This window comes from Lagenorhynchus albirostris, chromosome X (assembly GCF_949774975.1).
Source record: "Lagenorhynchus albirostris chromosome X, mLagAlb1.1, whole genome shotgun sequence".
NCBI lineage: Eukaryota > Metazoa > Chordata > Mammalia > Artiodactyla > Delphinidae > Lagenorhynchus > Lagenorhynchus albirostris.
In genome coordinates, this window is record NC_083116.1 from 100,143,331 (window position 1) to 100,160,708 (window position 17,378).

Here is a 17,378-nt window from a genome sequence, read left to right on the forward strand (position 1 = left end):
ACTAATGAGTAATTTCTGTTAAATGTAAACTATAGCCTGAACATCATATTCTGTTTAATTTATGGAAAATATGGTGTTAAGTAATACAAACATACATGTATATTTTAAAATAATTTTTCTAAGATTGCACTATATACACCAATTTTAGCAATGTAATACTTAGCGATATCTGATTTGACACATCATGGCAGTTAAGAACTAATTTTATATCATATTAGTTGGCAACCAGTAAGTGACAAGAGACAGGTATTAAAATATAAATAAAGAAATCACATTGTAGATTCGTTAAACAATCATCAAACAGCAAATAGTAAAAGCCTTTTTCTAAATACCATGATTTACTGTGAGGTCCTCTGAAGAAAATAATCTATTGCAATTATCATTTCGAAGTTTACTTGAAAGCAGGGTTTTGGCATTCACTATACATATTTGGTATCGTATGCTTTGGAAATAGAGACAGGGATGCTGAACCTTCAGATCTTGTTTTGCTACTTGGGGGAAGATAAAGTGATTGAGGCCCATTGACTGGCTCTAGTCTCTCCCAGGAATGAAGGAATGAGAAAATGAGGTAGAGAAAAAGAGAGAGAGGCAGAGCTGTCAGCACTGTCTGTGGGGAGGGGGTGATGGGTAGGAACTAAGGAAAAGCTATAAAGAACTGGCGTCCTGGGACCTGGACACATAGAATAACCATTGAGTCAAATCATATTCCTAAAATGCACCACTTTGGTGGGGACGTTGATAGCTGGGGAGACACAAGAGGGAGGGTGGGTCTCCTTTGTGGACTCTTCTCACTCCTCTACACTTAAGGGTCAGTGAGGCTTGGGGTTTTCTACTTTTCTATATACACAGATCTCCCCCCATATACTCCCCAAATTTCAGTTATCATTTTGGTGCAAATGATCCCCCAAGTCTTCATTTCTAGCTTAATATTCTACCCTGAATTTCAGAGCCACATAGCCAATTGCCTATGAATATTCCCTGAATTTATGTTCCTTTGAGATACTCTCCAAACTGTACATATCTTAAATCAGTGTTCTTAAAATGTGCTCTTTCTCCAGCTGCAGCAGCAGCAGCAGCAAGAGAACTTTTTAGAAAAGCAAATTCTCTGTGCCCCATATACACTACCAAACGTAAAATAGGTAGCTAGTGGGAAGCAGCCGCATAGCGCAGGGAGATCAGCTCGGTGCTTTGTGACCACCTAGAGGGGTGGGATAGGGAGGGTGGGAGGGAGACTGAGGCAGGATGTATATAGGAAATCTCTGTATGTTCGGCTTAATTTTGCTGTGAACCTAAACTGCTCTAAACAATTGTCTCTTTAAAAAAAAAAAAAAGACCACTCCAATTAAAATCAGAAAAAAAATCATATTATTGGGAAACTATTGCAAAAACTGGTTACCAAAGCGGTCAGGAATAAAGCACAACCAATTTATTTAGGGTTCAGTGAAAATGAGCATGAATCTAGCATATATAATTTCAAAAATTTACATGAACATGATACTGATTTTCTTGATAAATTAAAATTGGCAATGCATATATTTTAAAATTTTAGCATTTGAAGCCTTATTAATAATTCAATTGCTAATACTCCATGGTGTCCCAAAATCAGAATTGGAAAATGTTCTACTAGTGGTAGATTACTCGGCTTTCTGAATATACTTACCTGTGATCTGTTAATCTCCAGGACAAAATTATCAGGATTACTGTTTGTTGCTTCCAATTCTAAGGTTTCGTGTGTAGGATTATCTAAAGGAATTATCTGAGTGACAAACCTGGAAGGAAGAACAAAGGTAGTAAAGTTGTTCAATGATAAATTTCACAAACTTGTTGACTATTATGGGTTGAACTGCATCCCCCCAAAAGATATAGTAAAGTTCTAACACCCAGTGCCTCAGAATGTGACCTTATTTGGAAACAGGGTCATTGCAGACGTAATTAGTTAAGTTATGGTCACACTGGAGTAGGGTGGCCCTTAATCCAACATGACTGGTGTCCTTATGAGAAGATGATGTGAAGACACATGAGAAGGCCATACGAGAAAGGAGGTAGAGATTGGAATGATACATCTACAACTCAAGGAACACCAAAGATTGCTGGCAAGCACCAGAAGCCAGAAGAGCCAAGGAAGGACTCTCCCTTTTGGGTTTCAGAGGGAGCATGGTCCAGCTGAAACCCTGATTTCAAACTTCTAGCCATTCTAACAAGTGTGAAACAATATCTCAGTGTTTCCATATTGAAAGAGACCCCAACTACACAGAAAAATGTACGAAAATAGAGCCACACCAATGTATATCCTTAAGAATTTTGAGGACATTAGGTACAATTAAAGACCATGAAAACTTCAGAAGAGGAAAAAGACCCACAAGACTAGTTAGAAATACAGTAACTATCAAACATCTTTTAATATTATGCAACTTTAAATTATACACAGTATGACTTAGATAAAAAGTAGTTGTTTTAGAAAAACGTAAAGAACAACAAGAGCTTGAAAGAAAAAAAGGCTAGCACTTTTAGGTAAAATGAAAAAAAACATGACTGTAAAATTGGTTGAGCCAAATATTTTCACAACACTGACTTATATTTATTAACAATTGTATATATATATATATATATAGTTTATAGTTTTATATATATATATAGTTTTCACATATTGGTATATATTTAAAACAAGAAAAACTTAAATCTGGAAATAAATTTGTAAATAACTTGTAGCAGACACTGTCCGTGCTCCACCTAGTTTCCTGCCTCCATCCTCCAACTCCCGCATGCTTGCTGTTCATCTTCCACCTGAGACTTTCAGATGATTGCCTTGGGATCCTGAAGTCCTCAGCCCTAGAGCAGAAGTGGCTGGGAGTTTACAGCTCATCCAGAGGAAGCTTATACTGCCTAGTATGGGAGTTCAAAAGCCCAGAATCTTGGCATCGAGACAAGACAAACTCTGAGATGTGATTTATGCTCCAAAGCTCTCCACAGCAACAGATAAAGTCTGGGACTGTACCTGCAATCACATCCTTGCTTAGCTTCTTCCCTTTGCTTATTCTGCTTCCCTTGTTCTCTTACTAATTTTTCCTACTGGGATCACACCTCCTTAATAAATCACTTGCAGTGATGTTTTGGCTCAACATCTGGCACTGGGAGACTTGAACACTCTTTTGGTGTGCTGAGGGAGAGACATTAATGAGAAGGCACTGATTTGCCCACTGGTACACGTACACTTTAACAGCAGGAAATGTGACTTGATTATCCCTATGCATCAGCGCCAAACTTGACCCCAGAAATGTACTAGGAACTCAATCACCTAAATATAAAGGTCATATTTCAAGGGCATATGGTATTAACCAAATGACCAAGTATTCTCAATTGCCCAATACTTACCCTCTGCTTTGCCTTGACCAAACTTTAGTCAGCTTTCTATCTTTCCCATAGGCCCCTGAATTCTACTTGTCCCCAAGCCTGAGCAAGCACCAAAAAAGTAGAATGTGCCTCCCTTCTGGGCTTCTCTTGGGAATCAACTGACCACAGCAAAACCCTTTTTCCTATCAGTCCCCACCGGTCATTTTCCCTTCCTTGTCCAGCTTTCCCTCCAAAGATTCTGCTTATTTCTGCTTGCTCCTTCTTTAGCCTATAAAAGAAAAAGCTTGCCCGGTTTGATATTGAGTAGCTTGCAGATTTCTGAGAGGGGAATGTTCTCCGAATTGCAATAGTACCCCACCAACTATTTCAATAGTCCCTTTTCCTCCCTTGCAATAATCATTTTGAATAAAAGCCTCTCCTTACTAAGTCCTGACTTGTTTTTCTTTTCACACAAGTTTTCCACACGGTCATTTAAATATCAAACCTCCCTGGAGAAATAAATCAATTACTAAAAACATATTTATGTCTTATTTTAAAATACTAAATGCATTATAACAATATTCTTTTAGATAAACATTTTTTTCTTCCATGAAATAATTTTATCTATTAAATAGAACTTACTTTCCAAGGTCACAATGTATTTCTGTGTCTTTTAATGTATGCTGACAAAGAAAATCCAAGATTCAGTCTGTGTTCACAAAGCCTCTATAGTCACAATGCAGAGAGGAGACAAGCCCACGTTTCTAATGGTAATCTAGCAAAATAGGGTCTTGTATATACATTATGGTCTTAATTTTCATGCTTCACATTATAAAAATGTTTATCCTTTAAAATTTTACAAATATATTTATTTATTCATCATTCATTAAAATAAGAATTATTCTAACTCTGAAAGAGCATATAAACTAGCAAAAGACATTTTCATGGCGTAATGGAATGCATCGTACACACCAATACTAAGTACAGTCTTTAAAACTATAACAATTGGATATTACTGTTAAAACAAAGAAAGTTGACTATTTTACTATAAACTGAGTTAATCGTGAGCATAGAGGCCATGTGTTTGTGTGTGTGTGTGAGAATACACAGTGCAAAGTTTTTCATAATTATGCCATAAGAACACTCGTCATTGCACTGTTAATATATGTGTGTATCTGATTTGCATTTAATTGAGAATATAAGATATAAATGAATTTTTATCATGAAAATTGAAAGTTTAACCTCTAGTCCTTACAGAATCATTTTCATTTGGTGCAACCCAGAAAAATATGGTTAACAAAAAGTGAAGTGAAAGAGAGTATATAGGGGCAATTTAGGAATTATTTAACTTGATATTCTAATAAAAAATATCTTTGCATTAAAGAAAACAATGGTAATTCTAAATTAGTACATTTTACCAATGAATGGTATTAAACAAAGCTAAAACTATGAGCGAGTGTAATCTCAATGATTATACCATGCAAAGAAATAATTTTAAAGGTTAATTTCAAAGGATCAGCAATAAGTATAATGCCACACTCAAACCATACCTTTGTTCTCTATAGCCTGTAGTCGCTGGAGAATACCGTACAACACAGTTGAGAGAATCTAGTGGAAATAGTACAAGTTCCTTGAGTCCACTAACGGCAGCACTCGATAACTGCACATTTAAGTGAATAATTTTCTCTTCTGGATTAAAGAGACGTATTTCAATACAAACACTCTCCTAGAATGACATAAGAAATATAAAATTAGCTCTTAGCATCAGCATAGAGTCATTGTCCTATGGAAGCCATAAAACAATGGCCAAATGTATAAAAGTTTATGTTTCTCCTTGACCCACTACTGAATGTACCTCACTCTCTTTTAATCTCTTACATATTTTCTTCGTTTATCCTTGCTAAATGGTGACAATATTTTTTTCAACAACAAACGGTCCAAGAGATCCACCTAACTAAATGCTAAGGAAACTGCAAAATTACATTTAAAATATATTTGTCTTCAGTACCATTATTATTATGAGGTCTGTCTGTCAATGTTTCTTCTTGCTGTGGTACTCAAACTTATCATCCGTAGAGGTCGCTAAAATATGGGTTACTGGCCCTCTTCCTCAAAGATTCTGATTCAGTACATCTGGGATGGGGCCCGAAAATTTATCTTTCTAAAAAGCTGTGGCTGCTTCTGCTGATTCCAAGGATACACTTTAAGTAGCTCTGTACATTAGTAGCAAATTCTAGAGACAATCTGAACTAAGAGGTCAAATTATGCTGATGACATGACTACCTTCCTGTTTAGATTCCTCCCTTCTGTAAGGTTTCTCCTGTCCTGCCTCCTGGGCTACATCCACTCAGCCATGGAAGGCACACTTCACGTTCCAAGACATTTCCTGATTCTCATTCTGATCCATTCTGGCTAATGACTTATATCTTTTTTTTTTTTTTTTTTTTTTTTTTTTTTTGCGGTACGTGGGCCTTTTTTGTGTGTGCTACGCGGGCCTCTCACTGTTGTGGTCTCTCCCGTTGTGGAGCACAGGCTCTGGACGCGCAGGCTCAGTGGCCATGGCTCACGGGCCCAGCCGCTCCGCGGCATGTGGGATCTTCCCGGACCGGGGCACGAACCCGTGTCCCTTGCATCGGCAGGCGGACTCTCAACCACTGTGCCACCAGGGAAGCCCACTTATATCTTTTTTCTAAAAATTTTCTTGAAGTATAGTTGATTTACAATGTTGTGTTAATTTCTGCTGTAAAGTAATTCAGTTATACATATATTATTTTTCATATTCTTTTCCATTATGGTTTATCACAGGATATTGAATATAGTTTCCTGTGCTATACAGTAGGACCTTGTTGTTCATCCATCCTGTATATAGCATTTTGCATCTGCTAATCCCAAACTCCCAATCCATCCCTCTCCCATCCCTCCTACCCTTGGCAACCACAAGTCTGTTCTCTGTGTAGCGACTTATATCTTACCCCATTACAGCCATGATCTCCACTACAGTAAAAGCCATTAGTTGAAGGAAATGTGTCAAAGGTGATTAAATAGACAGGACATATCTCAATCTTAACAAAGACCAATTGTCTATAATGTCTTAACCTAATTAAATGGAGAATGTTGGACATTTTAGTCATAAAGTTTGGTAATGGATGTACTTTGGGACATGGAGCTATTTTGAAATTTATCAAATCACATTAAAGGAGCTGGTGGGGACAGGTGGTGATGGGGAGAGAGTTATTCACACAACGTATCTTCAAGATAGACATTACAGCTTTGTCCATGAACAAGCATTTGCTTGATTACCTCTGTATAAATAAATGAGTGGATAAGTATTATATTTTAGGGGGATGGAAAAAGCATTTAGTGTGGTGAACATCATCTGGCAAGGAAAGATGGAAATCAAGGATATAGACAAGTTTATAATTACTAGATGAGAGAAGATATCATTTACTACAAATCAGATTTAATTATGAATGCAATTGAAAATGGCCATCTACAATAGTTTCAGGAGATATTAGAATCATGGATTCCTAAAATAAATGGCCATTAAATTCCTACAGTAAAATATCCATGCTCATAATTATAAAGAAGGAAGAATAAGATATAACATGTGAAAAACTCAACAGTGGCATTACATCACAAAATTTACTATTTCTTAGGCAACCTGACATATTTTATAAGACTGTTACAGAACACAGACTCCTAGGAAGTTTCTGAGGGTCAAGCAAATCAACAACTAACCCAAAGGAATATGCCATGATAACAAATACCAACCACCATATATTAGCCTAGAAACTTTGCCCAGGTCTTTGGACAGAAAATTGAAATGACACATTTCAGACTAGATATGTGTCCTGGTCTATTACTCAAATTTCTTCAGAGGAAGTGTCAGTTTAAGACACTGCTATAGCTTCCTTTTTTTTTTTTTTTTAATTTTTGGCTGCATTGGGTCTTCATTGCTGCGCACGGGCTTTCTCTAGTTGTGGTGAGCAGGGGCTACTCTTTGTTGTGGTGTGCGGGTTTCTCATTGTGGTGGCTTCTCTTGTTGCGGAACACGGGCTCTAGGCACACGGGCTTCAGTAGTTGTGGCACGTGGGCTCAGTGTTGTGGCTCACGGGCTGTAGAGCGCAGGCTCAGTAGTTGTGATGCATGGGCTTTGCTGCTCTGTGGCATGTGGGATCTTCCCGGAGCAGGGCTCGAACCCGTGTCCCCTGCATTGGCAGGCAGATTCTTAACCACTGCGCCACCAAGGAAGTACTATAGCTTCTTCAAAGTAGTAAAAATGCTAAGATCTAAACCACTGATTATCACAGTAATTCATTTTTATATCACCATCAGCTCATATACACATACTACTGAAAAGGAAGTTTCACAAAACAGTCCCTACTCTTACCACATGTGATTTCTATGATCTATTCTATTCTATTCTACTCTATTCTAGTCATCTCTTTAAAAAATAATGCTCATTTTGACCCAGTCACATTCTGAGACGTGTACATTGAAAAACTCTGGTCTAAAAAGGAAAAAAGTACTGGAATATGGAATTGCTTTATGTCTTATCACATGTAAACTATGAATACAAAATAAAACAAAACCACTTTAAAGCTACTGTTTCCTCTGTGAACTACAAGCCATACAACAGAAGCATGCTTTGTGTTACAAATGTGTGATGACATTCTACACAGTTGGCCAAATCTCTTGGGAAATGTGGATGGCAGCTAAGGGGCACCTCTACCACAGCTCCTCCTTGACATATCCATTGCAAGTATCACTACCTGATCATTTCACTCTTATCCAGTAGGACTGGATGCCCCCTCAAAATTCTTCACAGAGCAGCCTTCCAGAGAGCAATCATCAATTGCTTACAAGCACTAAGTACCACTGCAGTCACTGGAGAATCCCTGCAACCAAATTCTCTGGAGTCTTGAAAATAGCAACAGACTCAATAGAAATGAATATTTCATTATACTAAAATGACTGAAGTTTCCAATTAATTGTTCTGTACTCCTACCATGGTAAAATATATGTCAAATTTAACTACAATATTATAAAAAATAATTTCTAACTTTCATTATGGTTTGAATATTATTTTCTTCAAAGTTTAAACAGATAAAAATCCCTAAATGATACCTTTCATATATGGTATTATATAAATAATTTCTACTAAATATCCATCTGCCAAAATAATGTCAAAATTAATTTGGACAAGATTAATTTTCCAACTAGATTTCTTAAGGCCATAAAAATTAGATATTTCTTTAAATATCTGATGCATTCAGTAAGTTAAAGAAAAGAAATTTTTGTCATTCACCATTTTACCAAATGATCAAAATTTGTAAATTTATTCTTGGAACACCTCCTTTGAGTTATCTACGTAATCCAGAAATATATAACTATTTTGAGTAAATAACATACAAAACAAAATGTATAAAAAATTACTCTGCAAAAATGGTTAATAGTCTTGCTGCCTAAGGTATCCTACCACCCCCATTCCATTTTTTGATAAATAAGTTATTCAATAGGAAGTACAAAGTCAGTTAAATTTCTGTGAACACTTGATATATTAAAAAAGTTTGAAATAATGGGCTACTGTATATCTTGCCAATGGCATTTTATTCCACTTTGATGAGTGGATTTTTTTCAGTTTATGTTTAGAATTAAATATAAATCAGTTTTGACTGATTATTTTTTTTGAAAAATAGTAATGACTGTATATGGTGACTTCAAAAGTTGTCTTTCATCTTCACATGGCCTCTTTTAGGTTCAATGATAGAGAGTATTCCTCCATAAGTTGTCTAGTATTTTTCTCTTGATTGTACTTAAGGAATATTTTAGCTAACATAATGACTGTTTAAAGAAACTGCTTCCATTTCTCACAATCCTTTGTAGAGAGACCAAACTGGGTATATTTAATCCTGTGGAATATAGGTAAAGATTTTAAAGCATGAGAACATTCATAAGATGCTGAAATTTAGACTACTGAAAAAGTTCAAATACTCAGAGAAGTCTGGAATACTATTTTAAAATATGTACAAACAACTGAACTGAATTCTGTTAAGTTATAAACCTTTTCAAAGGGAATTTGACTATCTGTTCATCTTAAAACAAATATAAAATATTTTCGGCATCTAAATACATATTATATGTTTATTATTTTCTTAAAACAGAAGAAACATTTTGAGAGATTTAAAAACATAAACTAGATCAGGTCATTCCCTTCTTCACACCTCCTAGTGGCTTCTAATTGCACAAGGAATAAAAACTCTCATCTTGCCTTTTGAGGTCCTACAAGATGGTGTCCTATAGACACCTCTGATCGCAAATCATACCTTTACCATTTCTGTCTAAGCTCCAACCTCACAAGCCTCTTTTCTCTTCCTGGAGTGCCTGGGCTCCTTCCTGGCAGGTCCCTTCCCACCAAGCTGATTTTGTCCCAAGGGCTTATACATTGGTTAGTCTCTCTACCTGGTTGTACTACTTCAGTCTTTGTGTCATCCTCAATGAAACCTTGGACTATTTTCGTTTGTAGAATTATCACTGTCTAAATTCATCTTGTCCATTTATGGTCATGGTAATGGGTTCACCTGGTGAACTAAACTTAGTGGAGTGTAATCTGAAAATGGTTTCCCTCCTCCACTGCTGCTCTCCAAACCAGGCAGGATCTCCCTTTCCCCACCCCTGTTGTTATCTTAGGATGGTTCACAATGCTAGAGCAGTCTCACTGTCAGATATATAAAGAAATACAAAATCAATCAACACTTTCATCTCACATCCAACAAATACTTTTCCTGATTTCTCTCCCTGGCACACCGTCCCCACTTCCAGGACTATCTACTGATTTTTCAGACTGCCTGTGAAGAAGGTAGACATGATCTGTTCTTTTCAATTCCCTGCTCTGACTTCCTCCCCTCCTGCAATCACTGTGCTAATATGGATCCTTCAGGTTACAGGATGTAGATGGGATGAGAGGTAAAAGAACAAAGGCCATTTATTTAATTGATGCTGGGTGATCTTCTCCAGCTGACTTGCTAGGTCCCTCTTTCTTACTCTTTCTAGCATTACCCCCATGTAGACTCTTCTGGGTTCTTCTCACTTTAGTAGAATGTACCTTGAGGCAGATTCTTTTAAAACAGTCCAAGCCCAGTCTCCTTCCACAGAGTAAAATCCATTTTGATCCAGAAGGTCTTATCATGTATCAGTGGAAGTGTAGCTGCTTTCACTCTAGCCATTTTCCCTTTACATACGGTCCAATCTGTGGGCAGGAACGCACCAAAATCTAATGGGCATTAAACTGTCAGTTTCCACTCCTTAAAGAAAACACCGCCACTCTCTTTGTGTTCTGGCCGTGGCATACACAGGCTAGAAAGTGGATGATAGGCTAAAGATTTCTCATCTCCCTAGACACAGCAGAAATATCATTTCTCCAGCAAAATTCTGTGCTCTCCTTCACAATATAAAGATATCATTGGGTAGCAGCTATCCAATCAGAGGTTACATTTCCCAGACCCTCCTACACTCAGGCATAGCTGTGTGACTAGTTCACTCCAATAGTATGTGAGTTGAAGTGATGTGTGCCACTTCTATGTGACTAGCGGGAATTCTCTCCTCTCTTTTCTCTTTCTCCACCCATGTGCAAGAACCTTTGAGTCCCTAAAGGATGATGGATTCACCATATGGGAGGAGTCTGAATCCTGGGATCTCAACATGGAGGGCGCCAGCCACTAACCAGGAACAAATGAACCACACTGTTACAATTATTAAAAATGTTGATTGTGTTAAACCATTGAAATTCTGGAGTTCGTTATATCAGCTAGAGATGCCCTAACTTATACATTTAGTGAGTTCTAATTAAGTGGCATAGCAAAACCTTTCACAGCATGGAGAAAGAATTATCTATAGTTCTCAGGTTTGTATTTTACTTGAAAATCTAAGACAATAGAAAAACTTCACATAGAGTATCCCATTTCAATTTTATTTTTGTTTCCTCTCTAACGCAACTAAAATATTAGCTCCATGCAAACAGGAGCCTTGTTTGTATTGTTCATCACTTTCCTCAGCATCTAGAATAGTGCCAGGGATACGAGAGACAGTAAATATTCATTAAATAAGAAAATATGCAATTTTTAAGAGGCTTTAATGTTTGTATATAAATCTAGTTGTTAATACGTCTAATATTCTGGATAATCACAACACTGAACTAAATAATACAGCAAAAACACTCATAAAATCTGACTCAGGAGGAGTTTAAAAATATCCAGTTAACTCAGGCTGACCTCTTTCATGAAAGTTATTGGGAAAGAACAGCTGCCTCAGATGGGAGGAAGACACTGGGTTAACTTTATCATTTGGTTGCTGGTTCACACCTTCTCTGAACAGGAATAATTTAATTCACTGAGTATTTCTACCGAAAACTTCATCAATTCCTATTCTTAATGGGTCATAGAAAATGAAGATTATTATTATTTTTGCCCATAAAAGCCTAATTGAGTCAATGACAATTCAATATGCACTAGCAGGAAGTATTTTTCACCATATCCTCTCCTAGAAGATAATCATGAGTTCATTATAAAAGGATTATTTCTGAGGTCCAAAACCACAATAATATTAATTTAAATAAGGCATATTATTGAGGAATTTTAATTTTATTCAACTTGAAAACATTACCAAGTCAATAAATAAATTGTACCAAAGGGGATTTTGAAGTGTACCATGTAATTCAGAAGAAGTGATAACTATAGTCTGTCCTAGTAATTTTTCTAAATTGAAAAGTCAGTGCAAGCAGTTCAGGACTCAGAGGAATCACGTAGACAGCTGTAAATACAAGCACCATTGTCATGCCTCTGCTACTGCCATCTACATATCACTGTGTCTATGGAAGTCATGCCTCACATCCCCCCTCACCAACTCCAGTCCTTTGCCATCCAATCTGAGTCATACAGATTGCAGAGGTGCAATCAAAGTGGGAGATAATTCCAGACTGGGAGTGATGCGGGGTGAGGATGCACTGATAGGCACTGAGGAGTTGTGAAAAAGCCAGAAACTCCTGCAGAGTCTATAGGTTTGTTCACGTGTATTCAGACATTTCCCACAACCTTGAAGGGGGAAAAACTATGAAAAGCAGTGACAAATAGAAACATGTCTAATTACAGGGACAAATACCTAGGAAGTACCCTCCTGCTTAGCCTGTTTAATATAGGCTCTCTCTGTCTCAAGATATAGATATAAAGGGGACCTTCAAGACGGCAGAGGAGTAGGACATGGAGATAACCTTCCTCCCCACAAATACATCAGAAATACATCTACATGTGAAACAACTCCTACAGAACACCTACTGAACGCAGGCAGAAGACCTCAGACCTCCCAAAAGGCAAGAAACTCCCCACGTACTGGGTAGGGCAAAAGAAAAAAGAAAAAACAGAGACAAAAGAAAAGGGATGAGACCTGCACCACTGGGAGGGAGCTGTGAAGGAGAAAAGCTTTCCACACACTAGGAAGCCCCTTCGCGGGCGGAGACTGCGGGGGGCGGAGGGGGGAAGCTTCGGAGCCGCGGAGGAGAGCACAGCAACAGGGGTGCAGAGGGCAAAGCGGAGAGATTCCCGCACAGAGGATAGGTGCTGACCAGCACTCACCAGCCCAAGAGGCTTGTCTGCTCACCCACCGGGGCGGGCAGGGGCTGGGAGCTGAGGCTCTGGCTTCGGTCGGATCCCAGGGAGAGGACTGGGGTTGGCGGCGTGAACAAAGCCTGAAGGGGTTAGTGCACCACAGCTAGCTGGGAGGGAGTCCGGGAAAAAGTCTGGAGCTGCCGAAGAGGCAAGAGACCATTGTTTCTGGGTGTGTGAGGAGACGGGATTCCTTCCTCGTGTGCCCACAGAAGGCAGAGCACCACCTAAACAAGCTCCAGAGATGGGCACAAGCTGCGGCTATCAGCTCAGACCCTAGAGACTGGCATGAACCACTAAGGCTGCTACCGCTGCCACCAAGAATCCAGTTTGCAAGCACAGGTCACAACCCACACCCTTCCCAGGAGCCTGTGCAGCCTGCCACTGCCAGGGTCCCGTGATCCAGGGACAACTTCCCTGGGAGAACACACAGTGCTCCGCAGGCTGTGGCAACATCACGCTGCCCTCTGACACTGCAGGCTTGCCCCGCACTCCAATTATGACTACCGTAGCCCTCCCTCTCCCCAGCCTCTGAGCAACAGAGCCCTAATCAGCTGCTGCTTTAACCGCCTCCTGTCTGGGTGGGGAGCAGATGCCCTCAAGGCGACCTACACGCAAAGGCAGGGCCAAATCCAAAGCTGAATCCCAGGAGCTGTGCGAACAAAGAAGAGAAAGGGAAATCTCTCCCAGCAGCCTCAGGAGCAGAAGATTAAATCTCCACAATCAACTTGATGAACCCTGAGGAATACCTGAATAGACAACGAATGTTCTGAATAGACAACGAATGTTCCCAAAATTGAGGTGGTGGACTTGGGGGCAACTGTAGACTTGGGGTTTGTTGCCTGTGACTGATTTGTTTCTGATTTTTATCTTTATCTTAGTTTACTTTTTAGTGCTTGTTATCACTGGTGGATTTCTTTATTGGTTTAGTTGCTCTCTTTTTTTTTTTTACTTTGTTTTTTTTTAATTTCATTATTATTTTTAAAATTTTATTATTAATTTTTTTTTTGATTTTTTTTTTCCTTTTCTTCTGTGCCATGTGGCTGACAGGGTCGTGGTGCTCCAGCCAGGTGTCAAGCCTGAGCCTCTGAGGTGGGAGAGCTGAGTCCAGGACACTAACCACCAGAGACCTCCCAGCCCCACATAATATCAATCGGCGAGAGCTCTCCCAGAGATCTCCATCTCAACACTAAGACCCAGCTCCAGCCAACAGCCAGCAAGCTCAAGTGCTGGACGCTCATTGCCAAACAACTAGCAAGACAGGAACACAAACCCACCCATTAGCAGAGAGGCTGCCTAAAATCATAATAAGTTCACAGACACCCCAAAAAACACGACTGGAAGTGCCCTGCCCACCAGAAAGACAAGATCCACTCCCACCCACTAGAACACAGGCACCAGTCACTTGCACCAGGAAGCCTATACAAGCCACTGAACCAACTTACCCACAGACACACAGACCAAAGGAACAGAATTGAGAGCCCACAAATAAACCCATGAATATATGGTCAATTATTTGATAAGGGAGCCCTCAGTGGGGGAAAATATTCTTCGCAATAAATGGTGTTCATCACTCCCAAACTCATACTACGAGGCCATCATCACCCTGATACCAAAACCAGACAAAATGTCACAAAAAAAGAAAACTACAGGCGAATATCACTGATGAACATAGATGCAAAACTCCTCAACAAAATACTAGCAAACAGAATCCAACAGCACATTAAGAAGGATCATACACCATGATCAAATGGGGTTTATCCCAGGAATGCAAGGATCCTTCAATATACGCAAATCAATCAATGTGATAAACCATATTAACAAACTGAAGGATAAAAATCATATGATCATCTCAACAGATGCAGAAGAAGCTTTTGACAAAGTTCAACACCCACTTATGATAAAAATCCTACAGAAAGCAAGCATAGAGAAAACTTACTTCAACATAATAAAGGCCATATATGACAAACCCACAGCCAACATTGTTCTCAATGGTGAAAAACTGAAACCATTTCCTCTAAGATCAGGAACAAGACAAGGTTGTCCGCTCTCACCAGTATTATTCAACATAGTTTTGGAAGTTTTAGCCACAGCAATCAGAGAAGAAAACAAAATAAAAGGAATCCAAATTGGAAAAGAAGAAGTAAAGCTGTCACTGTTTGCAGATAACATGATACTATACATAGAGAATCCTAAAGATGCTACCAGAAAACTACTAGAGCTTATCAATGAATTTGGTAAAGTAGCAGGATACAAAATTAATGCACAGAAATCTCTTGTACCCCTATACACTAGTGATGAAAAATCTGAAAGAGAAATTAGAGAAACACTCCCATTTAGCATTGCAACAAAAAGAATAAAATACCTAGGAATAAATCTACCTAAGGAGACAAAAGATATGTATGCAGAAAACTATAAGACACTGATGAAAGAAATTAAAGATGATACACAAACAGATGGAGAGATATACCATGTTCTTGGATTGGAAGAATCAACATTGTGAAAATGACTCTACTACCCAAAGCAATCTACAGATTCAATGCAATCCCTATCAAAAAACCATTGGCATTTTTCCCAGAACTAGAACAAAAAATTCACAATTTGTATGGAAACATAAAAGACCCCCAATAGCCAAAGCAATCTTGAGAAAGAAAAACGGAGCTGGAGGAATCAGGCTCCCTGACTTCAGACTACACTACAAAGCTACAGTAATCAAGAAGTATGGTACTGGTACAAAAACAGAAATATAGAACAATGGAACAGGATCGAAAGCCCAGAGATAAACCCATGCACATATGGTCATCTTATTTTTGGTAAAGGAGGCAAGACTATAAAATGGAGAAAAGACAGCCTCTTCAATAAGTCGTTCTGGGAAAACTGGACAGCTACATGTAAAAGAATGAAATTAGAACACTCCCTAACACCACACACGAAAATAAACACAAAATGGATTAAAGACCTAAATGTAAGGCCAGAAACTATCAAACTCTTAGAGGAAAACATAGGCAGAACACTCTATGACATACATCACAGCAAGATCCCTTTTGACCCACCTCCTAGAGAAATGGAAATAAAAACAAAAATAAACAAATGGGACCTAGTGAAACTTCAATGCTTTTGCACAGCAAAAGAAAACATAAAGAAGACAAAAAGACAGCCCTCAGAATGGGAGAGAATATTTGCAAATGAAGCAAGTGACAAAGGATTAATCTCCAAAATTTACAAGCACCCCATGCAGCTCAATATCAAAAAAACAAACAACCCAATCCAAAAATAGGCAAAGACCTAAACAGACATTTCTCCAAAGAAAATATAAAGATTGCCAACAAACACATGAAAGGATTCTCAACATCACTGATCATTAGAGAAATGCAAGTCAAAACTACAATGAGGTATCATCTCACACTGGTCAGAATGGCCATCACCAAAAATCTAGAAATAATAAATGCTGGAGAGGGTGTGGAGAAAAGGGAACCCTCTTGCACTGTTGGTGGGAATGTAAATTGATACAGCCACTATGGAGAACAGTATGGAGGTTCCTTAAAAAACTACAAATTAGAACTATCATATGACCCAGCAATCCCACTACTGGGCATATACCCTGAGAAAACCATAACTCAAAAATAGTCATGTACCACAATGTTCACTGCAGCTCTATGTACAATAGCCACGACATGGAAGCAACCTAAGTGTCCATCGACAGACGAATGGATAAAGAAGATGTGGCACATATATACAATGGAATGTTACTCAGCCATAAAAAGAAACGAAATTGAGTTGTTTGTAGTGAGGTGGATGGACCTAGAGTCTGTCGTACAGAGTGAAGTAAGTCAGAAAGAGAAAAACAAATACCGTATGCTAACATATATATATGGGATCTAAAGAAAAATGGTTCTGATGAACCTAGGAGCAGGACAGGAATAAAGATGCAGACATAGAGAATGGACTTGAGGACTCGGGGAGGGGGAAGGGTAAGCTGTGACAAAGTGAGAGAGTGGCATGGACATATATACACTACCAAATGTAAAATAGATAGCTAGTGGGAAGCAGCTGCATAGCACAGGGAGATCAGCTCGGTGCTTTGTGACCACCTAGAGGGGTGGGATAGGGAGGGTGGGAAGGAGATGCAAGAGGGAGGGGATATGGGGATATATGTATATGTATAGCTGATTCACTTTGTTATACAGCAGTATCTAACACACCATTGTACGCAATTATACTCCAATAAAGATGTTAAAAAAAGATTTAGATATAAGGGTATATTCATATCTACCTGCATATATGTATCTACCTATATATGGAGAGACAGTATCTATGTTTCTATCTATCTATGGCACAGCTATATATATATATATATATATATATATGATTTAATATAAATAGGCCATGAGA

General features: G+C 38.6%; 1 protein-coding gene across 1 annotated transcript in view; it reads right to left on the reverse strand.

Annotated features, from left to right (window-relative positions):
* CFAP47 (cilia and flagella associated protein 47) overlaps window positions 1-17,378 on the reverse strand; it is a 509,799-nt gene that overhangs the window by 96,618 nt on the left and 395,803 nt on the right. Inside the window, 2 exon segments of the mRNA XM_060137366.1 lie at window positions 1,661-1,769; window positions 4,881-5,056. Of these exon segments, the coding sequence (XP_059993349.1) occupies window positions 1,661-1,769; window positions 4,881-5,056 (285 nt within the window).